This window comes from Lynx canadensis, chromosome C1, assembly GCF_007474595.2.
Source record: "Lynx canadensis isolate LIC74 chromosome C1, mLynCan4.pri.v2, whole genome shotgun sequence".
Lineage (NCBI taxonomy): Eukaryota > Metazoa > Chordata > Mammalia > Carnivora > Felidae > Lynx > Lynx canadensis.
Genome location: NC_044310.1, coordinates 210,172,448 through 210,190,613, shown reverse-complemented (window position 1 = coordinate 210,190,613; position 18,166 = coordinate 210,172,448). Strand labels below are relative to the sequence as shown.

At 42.5% G+C, this 18,166-nt stretch overlaps 1 protein-coding gene across 2 annotated transcripts; it reads right to left on the bottom strand.

Moving 5' to 3' along the window:
* Nucleotides 1-14,514: 14,514 nt before the first annotated feature.
* On the bottom strand, nucleotides 14,515-18,103 carry CCL20 (C-C motif chemokine ligand 20). Of its 2 annotated transcripts, none has more exons than XM_030326773.1 (4): nucleotides 17,613-18,103; nucleotides 16,354-16,468; nucleotides 15,581-15,658; nucleotides 14,515-14,927 (listed from the first exon to the last, which is right to left on the bottom strand). In XM_030326773.1, exons 1-4 carry the CDS (start codon nucleotides 17,689-17,691, stop codon nucleotides 14,906-14,908), a joined length of 294 nt encoding a protein of 97 aa, XP_030182633.1. In that variant the 5' UTR covers nucleotides 17,692-18,103; the 3' UTR covers nucleotides 14,515-14,905. The 2 variants fall into 2 exon arrangements, with proteins under 2 accessions (XP_030182633.1, XP_030182634.1); XM_030326774.1 differs by having other exon boundaries at nucleotides 16,354-16,465.
* Nucleotides 18,104-18,166: the final 63 nt, after the last annotated feature.

Sequence of the window (18,166 nt, the reverse complement as noted above, 5' to 3'; positions counted from 1 at the left end):
TTTATCCAAGAAAAATGAAAATGTATGTCCACAAAAATACTCTACAAGAATATTCATAGCAGCTTTCTTCATAAAAACCCTAAACTAGAAAGATCTTGGATGTCCACCAACAGGCGAATGGATAAACAAACTGTGGTATATCTATACAATGAGCAGTAATAAAAGAGAAATAAAGTATTTCTTTAATATTTTTTTCAATGTGTATTGAGACAGAGCTTGAGCGGGGGAGGGGCAAAGAGAGAGGGAGACACAGAATCTGAAACAGGCTCCAGGCTCCAAGCTGTCCGCACAGAGCCTGACGCAGGGCTCTAACCCACGGACCGTGAGATCATGACCTGAGCCGAAGTCAGATGCACAACCGACTGAGCCACCCAGGCGCCCCGAGAAATAAAGTACTAATACATACTTCAATCTGGATAAATCCCCAAACCTTGCTGAGTAAAAGAAACCAAACACAAAAGAGAATATATCTTGATAACAGATTAGATTACACAAATGTATGCATTTGTCAAAACCCATGGAATGGCACATTTAAGATGTGTGCATTTTGTTTCAAGTAAATTACTTAAAAAAAAAAAAACTGGAGTACTGGAAAAAATATCAAACCACACTTCCTGATATGCAGGCTGAAATAGTTGGGAGTGGAGTGTGCTAATAATGTCTGCAAGTCATTGGAAATGCATCAAAAACATGTCAGATTGATGATGGAGATGAGCAGACTTAAATGTCTATCATGATATCTAGTTATCATATGAGTATTCACTGTACAATTGTTTCCATTTCTCTCTATGTTTGAAAAACCTTATAACAAATGCTAGAGAAACAAATCAATAAGAAAAAGGAAAAGGAGATAATTCACCTAGTCATTGGTCAAATTGATAACAACACAGAGAAAAACATTTATTTCAAGTGATTTGTAACACAGCAGCCTATATAAACCTAGTGGGATATATTCTACATAGACCTAAAAAAGAAATTATAAACTTCATTTATTGGTTTTATGGTTAAGAACAACATTGCTACTATTTTGAAACTATCTCATAAATACTGTGAGATAAAGCAAGTGAATACATCGTTATTATCAGGAGACAAGATTGACAGTGCAAAAGGAGAGAACAACACTAAAACCCAAGGATCTAAGTAAAAATTCTGCAATATTAATTACAATTGCAAAATGTAATATTTAATTGGAAATATCTATAGATACTCATATATTTTTAGAAACATATTCCCTAGTCCTTTTTCCTGGGAAGATATTAGAAGCAGTACACCCAGTTACAACCAGTACCTTAGGACAAAGATCTTGGTTTCTATATACCGCCCCACACCCCCAGACACAACTATGATTTCTTGGAGAAATCACAGATTCCAGTTCTGAGGCAGAGAAAGTGCAAGATAAGCCTGGGATATCTTGCTGCTGAAACAAGAAATGCGCAAACATCACTGGGTACATGTCAGACGCAGGAGTCAGGTTTTAGGACACTATGGGCTCCATGAAGCCTAAGGGATTGTGACACACCGAGTAAGTAAATATCCATACTATTACCCAGAGAAAGGAAAGGAAACGTTTGCCATCACTGGCGGTGTCTACCCTACCAAATCATTATCCTGAAAATTAATACCTTTTTGGGAAAATCATCCCCAAGTGCTGAAGAAAAGCTCTTCTTTCCAGAAGAACTCCAGCCAGTAATATAGAAGGAATAATAGGAGATTTATAACCACCAGAAATAATTGATTCATGCAGGGACCAGCAGTGGATGTAAAACTGCTACATAAGTTACGTCGCGGATATCGGCATGGTGTCCAAGTATCATCCCACAGATGGCTTACTATTTACAAGGAGAATTACTTCCTTTACAAATAAAGAGATGGCTGTCACCACCTGAGCCAAGTGACCAAATCAGCATCACTAATTGTGGGACAAACTGGCATTATGTGCTTTGTGAAGGGAAGCACATGATATTAACCTCACCTATGAAATCATGTCAGAAGATTTCACCTGAATCTAGTCAGCTCGTAGGCTTTGCTCCTCCAGGAAATATGGAGGACAGAGAATAAGTGAAATTAAAAGACACAATCACCAAATGCCCAATGTGCAGTTTTATAAAATAATTATTCGAGCAAATTATTCAAACAAATAACTAGCGTAACTGTTCAAAAGAGGTATAATAAATCAACAAGCACGATGTGTAGACCTTTGTTGGAAACTAATGTGAAAGAAAAAACTAGCCAAAACAGATACGTGGAGGACAATTTTGGGGAAGCATAATATGGATTAGGCACTAGATATATTATAAAATGACTGTTAATTTTATCAGGGGTGATAATTTACCTGTTGATCGTGGAGAATTTCATTGTTTTAGGAGGTGCCTGCTAAATTCTTATGATATGACAGCCTTATATCTGAAACTTACTTTGAATGATTCAGCTAAATAATTCTGGGAAAGAGACAGACAGACAGAGGTTGAAAAAAGAGCAAGAGAACAATGAGGCAAAATGTTTAAAAGTGTCGAAACTAGTTATTCGATACACGGTGTTGCTCCCAGCCTTTCGAATTTTCTCCACATCTGAAAACTTTTGTAAGAAATATGTTAACAAAAAGAAGAAACTGTAATGAATAAATTAATGTTTTAGAACTGATAATAGAGAGTATAATTTAGAATAAGGTTAAAATATGGGGCACCTGGGAGGCTTAGTCGGTTAAGCATTAGACTTCGGCTCAGGACATGATCTCTCAGTTTGTGGGTTCAAGCCCCATGTCGGGCTCTGTGCTGACAGTTCAGCGCCTGGAACCTGCTTCGGATTCTGTGTCTCCCTGTCTCTCTGCCCCTCTCCTGCTCGTGGTCTGTCTCCCTCTGTCTCTCAAAAATGAATAAATGTTAAAAAAATAAAATAAGGTTAAAATAATATTAATCGAATACACTAAACAAAACCATGATTCCATCCACAGTGAGCAACACAAACGAGGACCTCATGCAAGGATCAGATCATGTTACTCACCCTCCAGTGGTTCAAAGTCAAGTCCCAAATTCCCTTCTGTGTCTCCTGCCATACTCCTGTTTGTAATCCCCACAATAGTCAGACAAATGACTTTGTTCTACTTGATAGAAATGACCTTTGTACGAGGTCCCTTTGTTCTCCCAGTGTGCCGGATACTGGAAATGGACTCACTCAGCCTCCCAACTACGCTCCTTCTTGTCATCGGAGAGGTTGGAAAGCTAAAGCCACAGTTTTCAAACCCCTTGCGGCCAGGGTGCTGGGTGTGCCTGTGTGATCTGCCTGTTAGATGTACTCGTTCAAGATTTGGAATGTAGAAATAAGGCAGGGTCATCTTCACATTCCCCTTTTCTGGTTTTTGCTGTCTGGAAAAACTATGACATCGTGAGGTTTCTCTGCTAGCATCCCAAGTCCATCTCTACCCGCGAGGGTAGGGAGTGATCGGTGCCTCTTGATGAGGCTTTGAGGCTTTCTAATCCCTGGGTTGAAGATCCTGGCACCTATTTTCCAGTTTCTAGATAATCTAGAGGTGGCTGAAGTGGTGACACCAGGGCCACTTCCAGCAGTGGGTGATTTCAGTCAATATTCTTGATTCCCATGGTGGGTCACTTCTTTATGGTGCTAGAATTATTCCTGGAGACCCAACTTTGAATGCATTCTGTCAACCCTTCCAATAATTTTCAAAGACCTAATTTCCTCCATTGAAACCTTTTTTGATTAAAATACCTACAGTGGCTTCCATTATCCACACTGAACTCTGGAAGGTTTTCTGAATCTGAGAAACACGTACCTTAAAATAGAAGATATTTGGAAATAACAGGAATTTACATTTGGTCAGGAATTCCAACATCTGGAACATCAAACTACCTTGGGCACTGGAATAGAGTACCGGACTCCACCCAAAACCTATAGAATAAGAATCTCTCTGGGTGGAGTCTAGCGTGTATTTTTAAAATCTCTCCAGGTAATTATGACGCAATCTGCCGAGCACAGAAATCCATGGACAAGGATGCAGGATTTTAAGGTGTAAAGGTTTGTAGATGTCATGAGATCTAGTCTCCCATCTGATGCAAGAATCTCCATGCTGACATTTTGATATTTCCCAACCTTCCTCTTCTACAGATTACCTTATCGTCTTCAGCAGTTTATCAACATGGCAGGAACTCTGTGTTCGGAAAAGCCAGCTTTGCATCAAGAATGAAATAACTTCTTTCAAAACCATGCAATACAGTCCGTGCCCAGGTTAAGCTGTGACTTAGAAATGCACATTTAACTTTACAAAATTGCATATTAAGCTTATAATTGCATGCGATACACTACCAAGCGCTTAAAAAATAGTTTTGTCAGCTTAAAGCGCATTCCAGATACTGTTTATTTACCAAAACAGAGTCTCAAAGTAGTACATTGCAGATTCGTAGAATTATAAGATACTAGATTAGAAGCCATCTTAGAGATGATTATTTTAAAACAGGGACCTGGAGTGAAAGGCACAACTTGAAAATAATGAAATTTTTTTTTGTTTGTTTTTAGTGTTTACTTATTTTTGAGACAGAGCGCAAGTGGGGGAAGGGCATAGAGAGAGGGAGACACAGAATCTGAAACAGGCTCTGGGCTCTGAGCTGTCAGCACAGATCCTGACGCGGGGCTCGAATCCACAAACTGTGAGATCATGACGTGAGCCGAAGTCGGACACTTAACCGACTGAGCCACCCAGGCGCCCCAATAATGAAATAATTTTTAATGAATGTGTAAATGAATAATGAAAGTACATTTTAGAAAGTGACCTCAGAGGTCTTTCCTTTGATCTTTTACTCCGTTGTTAACGTTAAGTGAGGAGTGATGTATTTCGTTCATTTGGGGCAGCATTCAGGCCTCTTTTCAAATAAGCGACACTTTATGTTCACTTCTCTACTTAGCCTTTCTTTATTTTTCCCTGGGGCCTCTCTCACCTTGAGATGCTCACTAACCTTACCCGACTACGGGTCCAACTCCAAACTCAGCAGTTAGAGAGTTGATTAAAGACGGAAAAGAAAACAAAGCAAAATAAAATAACAGAAGCTTCACAGAAATCTGTGGTTCTGAAAAAGATAAGAGGTCACGCGTATGTGTGCAATGAACTTCAATCAGAAAGCCAAGGCGGAGGGGCGTGTTTCTTCTAACATCGCCGGTGAGAGCCTGAGACATAATTGAGAATGGAAGCCCATCTGCTCTCAATATTCTGACTCTGACAATGACACTGGGTTGCTGCTTTCTTTTTTTTTTTTTTTTTAATGTTTATTTATTTTGAGAGACAGAGAGATAGAGCGCGAGCAGGTGAGGAACAGAGAGAGGGGGAGACACAACCTGAACCAAGGGTTCCAGGCTCCGAGCTGTCAGCGCAGAGCCTGATGTGGGGCTCGAATTTGTGAGCTGGGAGATCATGACCTGAGCCGAAGTCAGACGCTTAACTGACTGAGCCACCCAGGCGTCCCCCGGTTGCTGCTTTCTGCTGATGACAGAGGTAGACCACAGCTATGCCCAAATTCCTTTTAATTTCTTATCCCTCTTTTGGGTATCAACTGCACTGAGTTCTCTGAAATTAAAGACCTCATGTTAAATGAAAATCACCGATTTATGGTGTTGTACAGGAGCAGGCCAAGTTCACAATCATTCATTAACTTGGCAGGTATTCCTGGGTTCCCAGCATGTGACAGGCACTCTGCTGAGCTCTGACATAGAGTGGTGAACAAGGTCCTCGGTTTCTGGGTATGTGACATGTGCTTGGAATGCTACCATTAATCTGATGATGGTCTCATTCTCTTCAATAAAGACATGGGTTTGGGGACCAAGCTGACATGGGCTCCATTCCCAGCCTTACCTCTTGTTGACCATGTAATCCTGGGTATTTGTCCCACCTGGATGGCTCTGTCTTCCTGGTGCCCATGGTGGACAAGTCCAACACAGAACTACTTTGAAGCAGGGAGTGACCTGATCCCATTGGGTAGGGAGAGAAAGCTCACTTATTTCCTTTAGATGAAGAAGGCCAACCCTTGGGGAAGAAAACATTTTTCTTGCTTTAATCGACTTTTCCTTAATCAACCCCCCAGTTTAAAGACCTTTTTAAGATAGGACTCCTCTAGGCTGACTTTAACCTCCACAGAGATAAACAGATCTGTTCCCTTACTCATGAACTTTTTCCAGGAACCAAATTCACTTCACCGTCGAGAACCAGTTGGGCACTTGTAGAAATAGAGATTCGTGGACCTCACTCTAGACCTAATAAATCAGAATCTCTAGAAATTTCTATTTTTAACAAGTAAGAGATGAAACCCGATAGTTATTTCCATTCTGCTTCTATTTTTAAGTAAGTCTAGATATTTCATCAAAACTTTAGATAGCATTCATTTTTAAATTTTTTTCTGATTATGAAATTAATATGTGTACATGGTAGAGAAGTTTTCAAAAAGAAAATGAAATGTTAAGAAGAAAATAAAATGTACCCATTGTTCCAAGGCCTAGAATTAAGAAAAATAATCAGATTGGTGTTTCATTTTTCAATTTTTCTATGAATATGCATATATATTTTTATAATATATATGATACATAAAAAGATATATATAATATATTGAAATATATATACAGATATATCTTTTTATTTATATTTTTATTTATATTTATATAATATAAGCATGTTTATACATAATTTGTTATTTATAAATATAAATTTATAATGTATTTATATGAATATATTTATATTTTATATATCTTATAAAATATATATAAAAGATATATAATCACATAAGATATATAACATATATACAATATATATTTTTATAATTAATATAAAAATATAATCCTTATATTTTTATAACATATATAAAATCAAACAATCAATACTGTTTCTTTTCTTGTAGATTTTCTGTTTATATGTGTATATACTCTGAACACATGCCTGATTAGTATTTTACAGAAATAATTTCATTTAACTCTTATTTTTGAGAATCCCCTCTATGTACTCACTCTTTTAGGCGTTGGGGATACAGTAGTGAGTATCTGGGGATACAAGTAGAAAGAAATGTGCACCAATGAACTTACATTACAATATCAGAATGTGCTCAAGAAACTAGCCGACTGATACATAAATGGATAAATATCGATGATGCAAGGGGCAGGAATGATAATATTTGAGTGTCTATGAGGTGCTGAGAACAGTTCCCACCATAAATTCATTTCATCCTTATAATAACCACTAGAACAGCACATAGCAAGCGCTAGAATTACCCCCACTTTATAAATGTGGAAACGGAGGCACTAACTGCTTGCCGGTTCATCTGAGTAATTCACAAGGTGCTAAGAAATAGGTGGGAAGACAGCCTGGATCAGGTGGCCAGAAACGGGGTGACACATCGTAAGGTTTCGGTTGGCAGGCGAGGAACGGAAGCCAGACAGGTTGAAAGAAAAGGTGGGAACCAAGAAATCAGAGACCTGCATGAGATTAAAGCACAGCAGGTGCACGGAAATGGGATTAGGAAGCCCGCGAAGAGGCGGCTTCTCAGAGAGGAGGCAGTCAGCCTGCCTGGGTCACTCCATGCTGTTGGGGGTTTCTAGTTGGTTTTCCTGGGAGACAATATTTTTACATGCCCCTCGTCCCCGGTCTGTCGCAAAGCGGAAAACACTCCTTCACGGCAAGTGACGTTTCCACCTAGGCTGACTCATCCGCAGGCAGGTTTCACATCTGGAGATTGTGGAGCCGATTTTGTACAGTGGGGCAGGGGGTCAGGCCCAGGCAAGGTCAGAGCCCAGCCGAGCGCGTGGCTGCGGCAGGAAGACACAGGCGGTGAGAGCAAACCTGAACCCGGCCCCGGGAGCCTTGGGGGCGGAAACTGAGGAAATGGAATCCCTTCCACTGGTGAAACGCAGCTTCCCAGCCAGAGGGGACTGCACCCACTGGGCCCAGCCCGGGAGCCACGGCTTGGCACACCGCCACCTAAGGGGAAAGAAAAAGCACAACGTTGTGACAAGCGTCTGCCTCCGCCCACATCACAGCGGGAGTTTGCTTCTCCAAGAAACAGACTTTTTAAGTCATTTTGATACCCCCTCCCCCCAAAAGTCTACAAGGTTCTATATTCTAACACTTGGATACATTCTAAAGTGGCAGAGCACACAGGGGACTCTGAAGACGACCAAGAGCCAGAAGAAAGAAGCAACGTTAGGAAGCGTCAAACACCAGGGGTGCCGCTGTCCGCGGCTCCTGGGTGGCTCAGCCAAGTTAAGCTTCTCTCCCCCCCCCCCCCCCCCCCCCCCCGCCCCGGCTCAGGTCATGATCAGGTCATGAGCTCCCGTTAGTGAGTTCCAGCCCCGCATCAGGCTCTGTGCTGACAATGTGGAGTCCGATTCGGATCCTCTGTCCCCCTGTCTCTCTGCTCCTCCCCCCCATCCTCTCTCTCTGAAACAAACATTAAAAAATAATAATAATAACACCACTCGTTGTTACCGTCTTCACTGACACAGAAACATCTTTATGCCTGATGCCCGCTCGGAACCTGAGACCAGCTGATTCCATCATATCTCACGAGACTGTGTGACACTAGATGAATTCTTTAATTCCTTTGACCCTCAGTTTCTCTACCTGCAAAACAGACCCAAAGGTAGTCCCTACCTCTTGTTTAAATGAGAGAATACCTCAGCAGTCTTAGCAGCCTATATTAGCACCTAGGCTTACTAGTCTAGATATTATTGATGATAGGACTGCTACCCAATCCCAAATCCTTGCATTCGTCTGTCCTTTCCCAGACCGCTCATGCTCCCACTCTAATTCTGTGTTGTGCCTCCAACTCATGTCCACGATGGCCCGCTCTGGCCTCTCCTGGCAACTCTTTCCTGTTCTTCCATCCTTCGCCCCTCTAGCTCCTTGCCTGTATTGAAAACTGAGTGTGGGGCAAGGACATCACTCCCCCTCTGGTCTTCTCTGACAAGCATAGGGCCGGGGGCAGGTTGAGACAAGCATTCCTGTGCTTCCATGATGGCACCTCTCCATTCCTCTACACTTTCCCCATCACCCCCTTTGAAGTACATGAGGTTAACACATCCCCTCTCCCTCACCACCCCCAGCTGCCAGCTGAAGGTCTGGAATAATCCTTCACATTCTGTGAAGACTTTGGCACAGGCCTACAGTTGCTTCTTTCATTCCTGTTGCTACATCAAGGTAGGCAACTTTACACCTGCCTGGCCTAATGTCACTTATAAAATGTCCCCCTGCTCCAATCAAGCTTCATCTCAGCCTCTATTTGTAACTTGGAGTTAGGGAACATGCTCAATGACACCATATGGCAGGCAATCAACAAAATCCAGAAGGTAAGAAGCTACAGAACAAATGTCCTGGTTTCTCCAAAACATCAATTGCAGAGGTGAGGGTGACCAGAAACATAGATTAAAAGTAAAAAGAAACAAATCAAACAAACGCAGTGGTGTGGCCCTTCTCTGGATTTTCTTTTTCTCTTTCTCTCTCTTTTTTTAATTTTGACAGGGAGAGAGAGAGAGAGAGAGGGTGTGAGCAGGGTAGGGGCAGAGAGAGAGAGGGGGAGAGAGAGAGCAGCCTCCACATTGTCAGCACAGAGCCCGATGCAGGGCTCAAACGCATGAACCGGGAGATCATGACCTAAGCTGAAATCAAGAGTCAGATGCTTGGGGCGCCTGGGTGGCGCAGTCGGTTAAGCGTCCGACTTCAGCCAGGTCACGATCTCGCGGTCCGTGAGTTCGAGCCCCGCGTCGGGCTCTGGGCTGATGGCTCAGAGCCTGGAGCCTGCTTCCGATTCTGTGTCTCCCTCTCTCTCTGCCCCTCCCCCGTTCATGCTCTGTCTCTCTCTGTCCCAAAAATAAATAAACGTTGAAAAAAAAAAAAATTAAAAAAAAAAAAAAAAGAGTCAGATGCTTAACCGACTGAGCCACCCACACGCCCCTGGATTTTCATTCAAAAAAAAATTCAGCTGCTAAAATATATATAAATAAATAAAAACAATTTTGGCGGCCGGGGTGGGGGGGGAACAAACAGGGACTTTCTTTTTCAAACAGGACTATTTCAGTATTGACCAGGTATTTGGTAATATTAGGGAATCAGTGTTGATCTTTAAATCTATGATCCTGAAATTGTCCTTGCATTTCAAATATATATTTATAGACAGAGTAATTTGGTGTCTGGGGATTCCTGCTAAGTTACTCAGGGGGTACGTAAGTGGAGAGAAATGAGTTCGATGTTAAGAGATGTGACAAGATGGCCGTTCGTTGGTTAAAGCTGTGTGAGGGGGGCTCCGTGTAGGATCCTCTGCCTTTGTACTTTCCCTGATACAAAGTGGGGAGAAGCAATCCATGGGGGTGGCTCATGCAACCAGAAAGCCTTCCAGTTCCCCACGCACCACACACCACAGTCATAACCCTGCACCTTGGCCCTGGAGCCCCTCCAGCCCCTCCAGCCCCTCCAGCCCACCCACTCTCCCACCCTTCTACCACATTGAGGCCTTTCATCTGGGGGCCTCTCCATTTTCTGCCAGTCTTCAGATACCTTTTGGCTTCATCTCATCTCTGGTCTACAGCCCATGGTTGAGGACTTCAACCTCTCTCTCTCTCTCCCTTCGACATTGACTGTCTTGCCCTCTTGTCCTCACATTGTCTCTAGAGGCAAACCCTATGCCTGGACTCGTCCCATGAGTTCTCTGCTCTCACACTCACCCTGCAACAGGCTGCCTGGCACATGCCAGTCGGAGGCACAGCACGTCGAGTGTCCCCGACCTCGGTAAAACCGCGACACCATGGAACAATCTTTCAGCCTGTCCCTGTGTCCTTTGCTGGCTGTCTCAAAGCTTCCCCTTTCAGCTCAAAACCCCAACTCTGCCTCTTACTCGGCACTCTGAAAACTCTGAAAGGACAATGAGTGTTTCACTAAGAAAGGCAAGACCACCAGATGCAAACTCCGCGAACCTGTGTTCTGGAAACCACTTCTCCAACCTCTTGAGGGAAGTTAACCACTATCTACCCTCCTCTTAGAATCTTCAACTCTCTGGGGTGCCTGGGTGGCTCAGTCGGTTAAGCTTCTGACTTCAGCTCAGGTCATGATCTCACGGTTCGTGAGTTCGAGCCCCGCGTCGGGCTCTGTGCTGACAGCTCGGAGCCTGGAGCCTGCTTTGGATTCTGTGTCTCCCTCTCTCACTGTGCCTCCCATGTTCATGCTCTGTCTCTCTCTCTCTCTCTCTCAAAAATAAGTAAACTTTTAAAAAATTAAAACAAAAAAGAATCTTCAACTCTTTAATATCTTCAGTGTCTTCTCAACCTCTTTCTCCTTCTGTCTGTCTGTCTGTCTCTCTTCTGGATTTTTCAATACTTTTCCAATGTCAGGAAAAAAAACAAAAAGCTGTCTTTCTAGCTTCCATTTCCTCTTCCTTTTGCTGCCAAACTATTTATCACCATTCATTCTTCAACCCACTATTTCTAAAACCACCAATGACCTACAGAGTCGATTGCCAGAGTCAAAAGTCATTATTACCCCATCCTGATCTTATGTGGCCTCTTATTGACGTCTACACTAATGGGAGGCACTGGTGAGGTACAGAAGAACTTGGAGCCACCCCTGAGGATACAAACCAAATCCGCATTTGCATTAGCAGTTTACACAGAGACATTTGGAAAAAGTAGGACTGAACAACTGAGACGCATTCAAGCGGTCAGAGATTAATCCCGGGGAGAGATGACTAGACTCTAATTGCAAATTAGTGGTGGTGATCTCTGTTCTCAGGACGACTGCACAGACAGAAAGGGCCACTCCGAGTAAAACAAAGCAAACTCCATCCTGTGGCGCTGCCTCCGGAGAAGGAGGGGCCTTGTTGGAAGTTGAAGGAGGCCTTTGCTGCTTCTCAATCACTGGAATCTAAGAAGGAGAATGGATTCGTGTATTACGTGTATAATTAAAAATCAGTTAAAAAGACAGAAGAGGCTAGTGAAAGAAGCCAGACACCAGAGTACATTCTGTGGCGTTCTACTCGTACTAAACCCAGAAGAGGCAAACTCATCTATTAAAAGAAGTGGATCAGAACAGCTGTTATTCTGGGGCCGTACAGACGTGAGGGGGCATGAGAGAACCTTCTGGGTGCTAAAAGCATTCAACATCTTGAATGGCCCGGAGTCGTCACACAGGCGTGCACCTACGCAAAGCTCAGATTTGTATATTTTACTCTGCGTAAATTATACCCGAATTAGAAATTAAATAGAAAGGTACACATTTTCCAAAATGAAAAAAAAGGGGGGTGGGGTGGGAGAAGAAGAGCTGTGTAAAGGGAGCGACCTCCCTAATCCACCCACGCGGTTAGTGCAGGGAGACTAAGGAATTCAACATTCAGATTGTACGGCTGGGACTGAGCTGTGCACTGGGATCCCAGCTTGAGCAATGGGACTTTGTGATTCCAACTTGACCTCATAGCGGGGAACGCTCTGATCCACCCATGTGCTCATGGCCGTGTACTTGACACTGGAATGTTTTCACTGTGATTAATCAATTGGCATCCTGGCCTGGAAATTTCAGTCCCCAGAAACTCAGCTAATAGTTACTAGCACTCCTAGTCTTGAGTCCGACGCCTTCGGAGCACCCATGTGCTACTTTCCTGGCTCCTCGAGGATCCCTTGCCCAGACCACTCGGGAGCCAGCCTGGTGCGGGGTTCCCTGAGCATGGCCTGCTTTCTCTGTGCTGTTCCAAGAGAGCGGAACGGGTGTGGGTGGGAAGGAGGTCTAGAGTGATTCTTAGAAATCGCCAGTTCAGCTCTTCTGCCCCTGTCTTTCCACACTGGCTCTCACTGAGTTCTCGTCATGTCTAACCTTACTCACTGCTACTCTCTTCGCTACTTCTTCCCTTTGCCATTCCACTTCCCTTCCCCCCTGCTTGGACTTTTTCAATGGTTCTTCAGGGCTCCCATGTTCAAGTTCAAACCACTAGATTTGGCGGAGATAACAGTTTCGCCTAACTTGCGACTACTGCACCTCCACCCCCACTCCCTGCATACTTTCCACTTCATCCAGTTTGCCAAATTGGTGGCATGCTTGACATTTTGGATGGGGCAATTCTTTATTGTGCAGGACTGGCCTGTGCATTCCAATAGGTTTAGCGTTCTTGTCTTCTGCCCACTGAATACCTGCGATACCCCACCTTCAGACATTCTGAGAACTAAAATATGCTCCCAGATATTTCCAAACAGCCCCTGCTTTTCCAACTGGGTGGCTCACACTGGCCCTTCATACCTCAGCTCACGTATGGAATCATATACAGTTGCCATCCTCATGGTTCAAGAACACAGAGTGTTGACTATTTAATAGGATTCAACCAAGTATTCGTTCTTTCTGGAAGCTCTCACTACTGACGCCCTACCACACTCTGTGCTTTTCCTTATCCAGGTGTTCACACCATGTGTGGTAAGAGCTGATTTTCTTGTCCCCTCCCTCTCAACTCACTGCTCAGCCCTAATTACCTGGGAGCAAAGACCAAGTCCGAACTTAATCTCTCGGTATCTCAAGCTTCACTTGGCTCAGTACCTGTCACATCATAAGTAATAAACTCATATTTGATGAATAAACAAACAGGATATTGAGCATACTTTCCCTGATGACTCAGTGTTATTATTCCCGGGCATAGAGATGACTTCCAGGCTGACTGAGCCACTTACAGCTTTGGGCTCTACACCAATGACCCTCCGTCGCCCTGCTTTGTGGGTTCGTGGGTTTGGATTTTGCATCAGACCATCAGTGTGCTTGCCTCCCGTGATCCCTTGGGGCCTTTGAAATCTGAGGCAGACTGTCCCAAGTGCTGTGTCCAGGCACTCCATGACCTTTGCCCCCTGAACGTTGCAATAATAACCACTCTGGTTCAGGACCCTTTTGTCCTATGTCTGGGTTCTTGCTAGGTTTCACGCCGCGGAAGTTCTCTTCTGCTTAGTGAGGCAATCAGTTTCTAGAACCCTCTCCATAGTCATTTTCTTTTTGGAAACTGCTTGGAGACGACCCAGGAGGACTTTTGAAATACAGAAATGTTTCAGTGCTGAAGTGCCCATTCCTAGGTCCCTAGATGGACAAAGGAATTTCTCAGGGTGTTTTCGAAGTAGTTGTTATATCCCTGTAGTCTCAAAGTTTATGGGTACACTTTTTTATTTTGAAAAGTTTTACATCAGTAAACACTAAGCTATAGATCTCAGATTTAGGATTTTTCTAATTTTTGGTTTGGATGACTTTGAATAAAAAAATAAAATAAAGCACCTTTTCATTATAATTCATATAGAATGAAAGCCAAGGACCATGAGGAACAGAGTTAAGAAGAACAACCAGGCAGGAGTAAGTGGGGAAATACGATTCCTCCTCACCCCCAATTTTGGTATTTACCATGCCTTTAAATATTTTAAAAATATTTTAATATATATCTTAATAAGTGTTATATAACTCTATCAACAAATAATTTTTATTTCATTCTTTTATTTTCATTATTTATTTTTAATCATCATTTTTCTCTTTTACAGGTTAATTACAACAGTTTAAGGAACAAAACTATGTAGACAGAAGAATGTTAAATAGGTTTTTTTTACAAATAGCTTGCAGCTTACAAGAAAGGCTATATAACCTCATTCCTCTACACATTCATACTAAACCAAATAGCTTATAGGAAATTAGTATTAAATAGCAACACACACAAAAAAAAACATAGATATAAATAACATAAAATAGAGTTTGACTCTAACGTGATGCTTAACAAAGCAAACTATGATGCAATATGTATCAACTTCATCAATTGGACAAGTCCAAGGAGGCACCAATCAGGTAAGTGCTAAACTCTCAACTGCCAACTCCAGCTAGATTCTTTTGTTCTTGGGCTCTGTCCAATTCCTTCGCAGAGAGCATCAGTTTTTACATCTTCTTGACTCTTTGGCTGTCAAGAGGAAGAGAAGAAAACAATAAGCAAAGACAGGATGGACTGGCTGGTAGGAGTGCCTTTTGTACCTAAACATTACTTCTCATTAATCTCAGGGTGCCAGCAGCTCAGAGTCCAGATGAGGAAATCAAGGTTCAGAGAGGAAGGGCCCTGCCCAACACAAGTGAGCTGGCTAGAGATGGAAACAGGATTGAGCGCTTAGGTTGCATCTTTAAATTCAGTGTCTATGGCACCTTTGGATTAGGTGGCTTCTGTTCATGTTGATAAAATGTTACTCTCCATTATCATCAGTGGAAATCAGAATATTGATCTCTGGTTGGCTCTTTATTTTTTAGTTTTTAACAAAGAAATATCATGCGGTCTGTAAATTCTATAAATAGGAGGCATCTTTGCACCAAAATGAAGAAGCTTGTGACTATTAAATGCATGGAGGACTAACACATCTCGTAAAACTCACTAAATTAAAAAAAAAAATAAAAAGGATGTAAGTGGGAAAAAATGAATTTTTGTTTTATGGTCCAACTCAAATTTCCCCTTTAAAATTCTACAGTGCTTAGGCGGAAGGGTCCCAGCGAGTCTATGATCCACTACTCTGCACTTGACCTTTGCCCCAGACATTTGGAGAGGGACTGATGGTAAATATCTCATACCTGAGGATATGCACAGCCTGTTTCACCCAGTTCTTCTTTGGATCTGCGCACACAGCGAATTTTTTCTTTGTGTAAAAGCTATAAAAAACAAAAAACAAAACACAAAAAAAACAGAAAATTTTATTTGTGCTTCAAAAGTTTTGAACGGCTATGTCATAGAACACCCAATGGAAATTTTGTATTCCAGCTGACTGCTCTACTCACTAAGCATTTTAGTTTTTTCAGAGGTGAAACAAAATACCAAAAAAAAAATATATTTCTGATAAAGCTCGATGCAAGAAATGAAAGGGACTCTCTCCTACTTTCTCTGCAACTGAACAAATGGTTGAACAATGGCTGTAAAATAGTCTTAGAATGATTTAATTTTGTTGCCGGTGGTTACACTAAACATGAGTATATCTGACTAATTCATTCCGAAGTATAATATCCTATATGAATCAAGAATATTATATGTGAAAATATAAAAGCCCCAACCATTCCCTGGTGGAAGACGCTCATTTCCAAATTGATGTCTTCCATATTTTCATGGGCTAACGCGTTAGGTGCTTACAAGTTTATCTTAGAAAGCAGTTTTTGCCCTCGACTCTGTTCTTTTTCTAAAAAAACCAAGCTTTCACCTTAGTCCTGTCCTGTTTAAACTTCGAAGTACATATGCCCTATCAAAACAAACGTATCTTTGCCACATCGGTTATTTCTGAATGCAACTCCAAAAAAGGCAAACATGTTTTGAGACTCAATTGATACAATTGAATTCAAGTCAGTTGATAACTTACATGATTGCATTGATATCACAAGCTTCATTGGACAGCTGCTGCGTGAAGCCCACGATAAATCTGGGATGAAGGATGCGTTCTGTATACCGAAGGCAGCAGTCAAAGCTGCTTGCTGCTAAAAAGAAATTGCAAGTATTGAGTCCACATGAATGAACGTATCTTGTGATAGTTTTACAGAACTACTTGGAGTTGGAGTTGTAGATGCTAAATAAACTATTTAGAGAAAGAGTTCCAATGGCTTTGAGACCTGATTTAAGGTAGCTCCCAGCTCTCTTTAAAAAAAAAATGGTTTATGTGCTGGGCAATTTTGGTTCGAAAGTCTAGAAGCACGTGATCTCCAACGAAAGGAATATCTTTACTAAGAAACACAAATGGACAGTGTTTTATTTTAAGTTCACTATAGTCACTCAAGAATATGAGTACCTCCCACTTGAAGAAACTCTTATAGATAAGCTTCCAAGTTCAGAAAATGAAGAAGTATGGAGATCTTAATCTATTATCTGGCCACTGGGTACTAAGAGGAGGGGAACGGCAAGAAGTTATAAAGGAAAATGTGATTTATCGGAGCTGCTTATCCGGGCTGCAATTGAAAGTGTAATATTAATGGAAATATTTTAATTTATTATTTTGATGTTTTATTTTGATCATAAAAGTTCAACATGTGCATTTTCAGGGATGCACCTGTCATTAGACGTCATGTGCTCTGACAGTCATAAAGCAATTCTTGGACATTCCCCCCCCCACCCCACCAGGTTAAATTATAACCTGCTATACGGTAAGGAGTAAATGTTGTCTCCAAGTTGGCAAAAGATGGCCCCAAAGCCGCATAAGGATGGAGAAGACAGGTCCCATTATCTGCCCCTAAAGGGTGAGTTTGGATCTTTACTATTTAGCTGAGAGGTGAGAAAGTTGGGAAGGTGGGAATGTTCCCCACATTTCTGAGTTGACCCCATTTACTGGTAATGTTACCCAATTTACATCACTCCCAGAAATAGCGCTTTGGCCTTGTTGCAGAGCTTGGGGGTCCCTAAGAGCCCACCCACCCACCTCCAAATCTGCTGGGATTGCCAGCAGAGAGAAAAGCCCGGTCAGCAGCAGCAACCTTTCCCTCCTCACTCGCCAATGAGCTGACAACTCCCATCACTTCTGAAGACTTTCTAACAGGCTCCCATTCCTTGGGGACCCCCGGGTGAGCTCAAGGCTTAGCGGAAAATGAAAAGAGTTCTTCCTCCTGCGTTAGCAGAAAGAGCGATACTCACCTTCTGACTTGCTGCACAGGTGGAGTAGCAGAACTGACATCAAAGCAGCCAAGAGCAAATTCTTGCCGCTGTCCATCATTTTCAGCTCAGGGAATAGATCTGCCCAGTGCTGGGTACCCAGTGTGCTAGGAGTGCTGCTGGGTTCTGGTAGCAGCCTGGGTCTGGGATGGCCCTACTTATAGCAAATATTGGGAATGTACACAGAAGGCGTGTTCTAACGTGGGTTTTCCCCCATTGATCAACCTGCCCCATCATGTCGTCACAAAAAAATAACCACAGGGAAAACTTCCTGCCTTTCCCTAATGTTGGGAAGCCGTGAAGGTCAGAGGAGGGGGGCGGCGTTTGAGAAGGGGGAAATCCTGCTAAATCCTTTGGATTTGCAAAGAGGGAAAAGCTGCCCAGCCCTGTGGCTCAGGAAAGGTTTTCATGCAGTTTCAACTTAATGTCTCGTCTCTGAAAAGAGAGGACAAGGATTAACAATGATACAAAGGTCAGTCCTACACCTGGACGTTATGGGACTCTATTGTTCACACTGTATTTGCTTTCCAGAGTCA

Coding starts and splice junctions, on each gene's coding strand:
- CCL20 (XM_030326773.1), bottom strand. CDS start 17,691: ATGATGGACAGCGGCAAGAATTTGCTCTTGGCTGCTTTGATGTCAGTT. Junction 15,659..16,353: donor TGTGATATCAATGCAATCAT/GTAAGTTATCAA, acceptor TGTTTTTTATAG/CTTTTACACAAAGAAAAAAT. Junction 14,928..15,580: donor CAGGCTGTGCATATCCTCAG/GTATGAGATATT, acceptor TCCTCTTGACAG/CCAAAGAGTCAAGAAGATGT.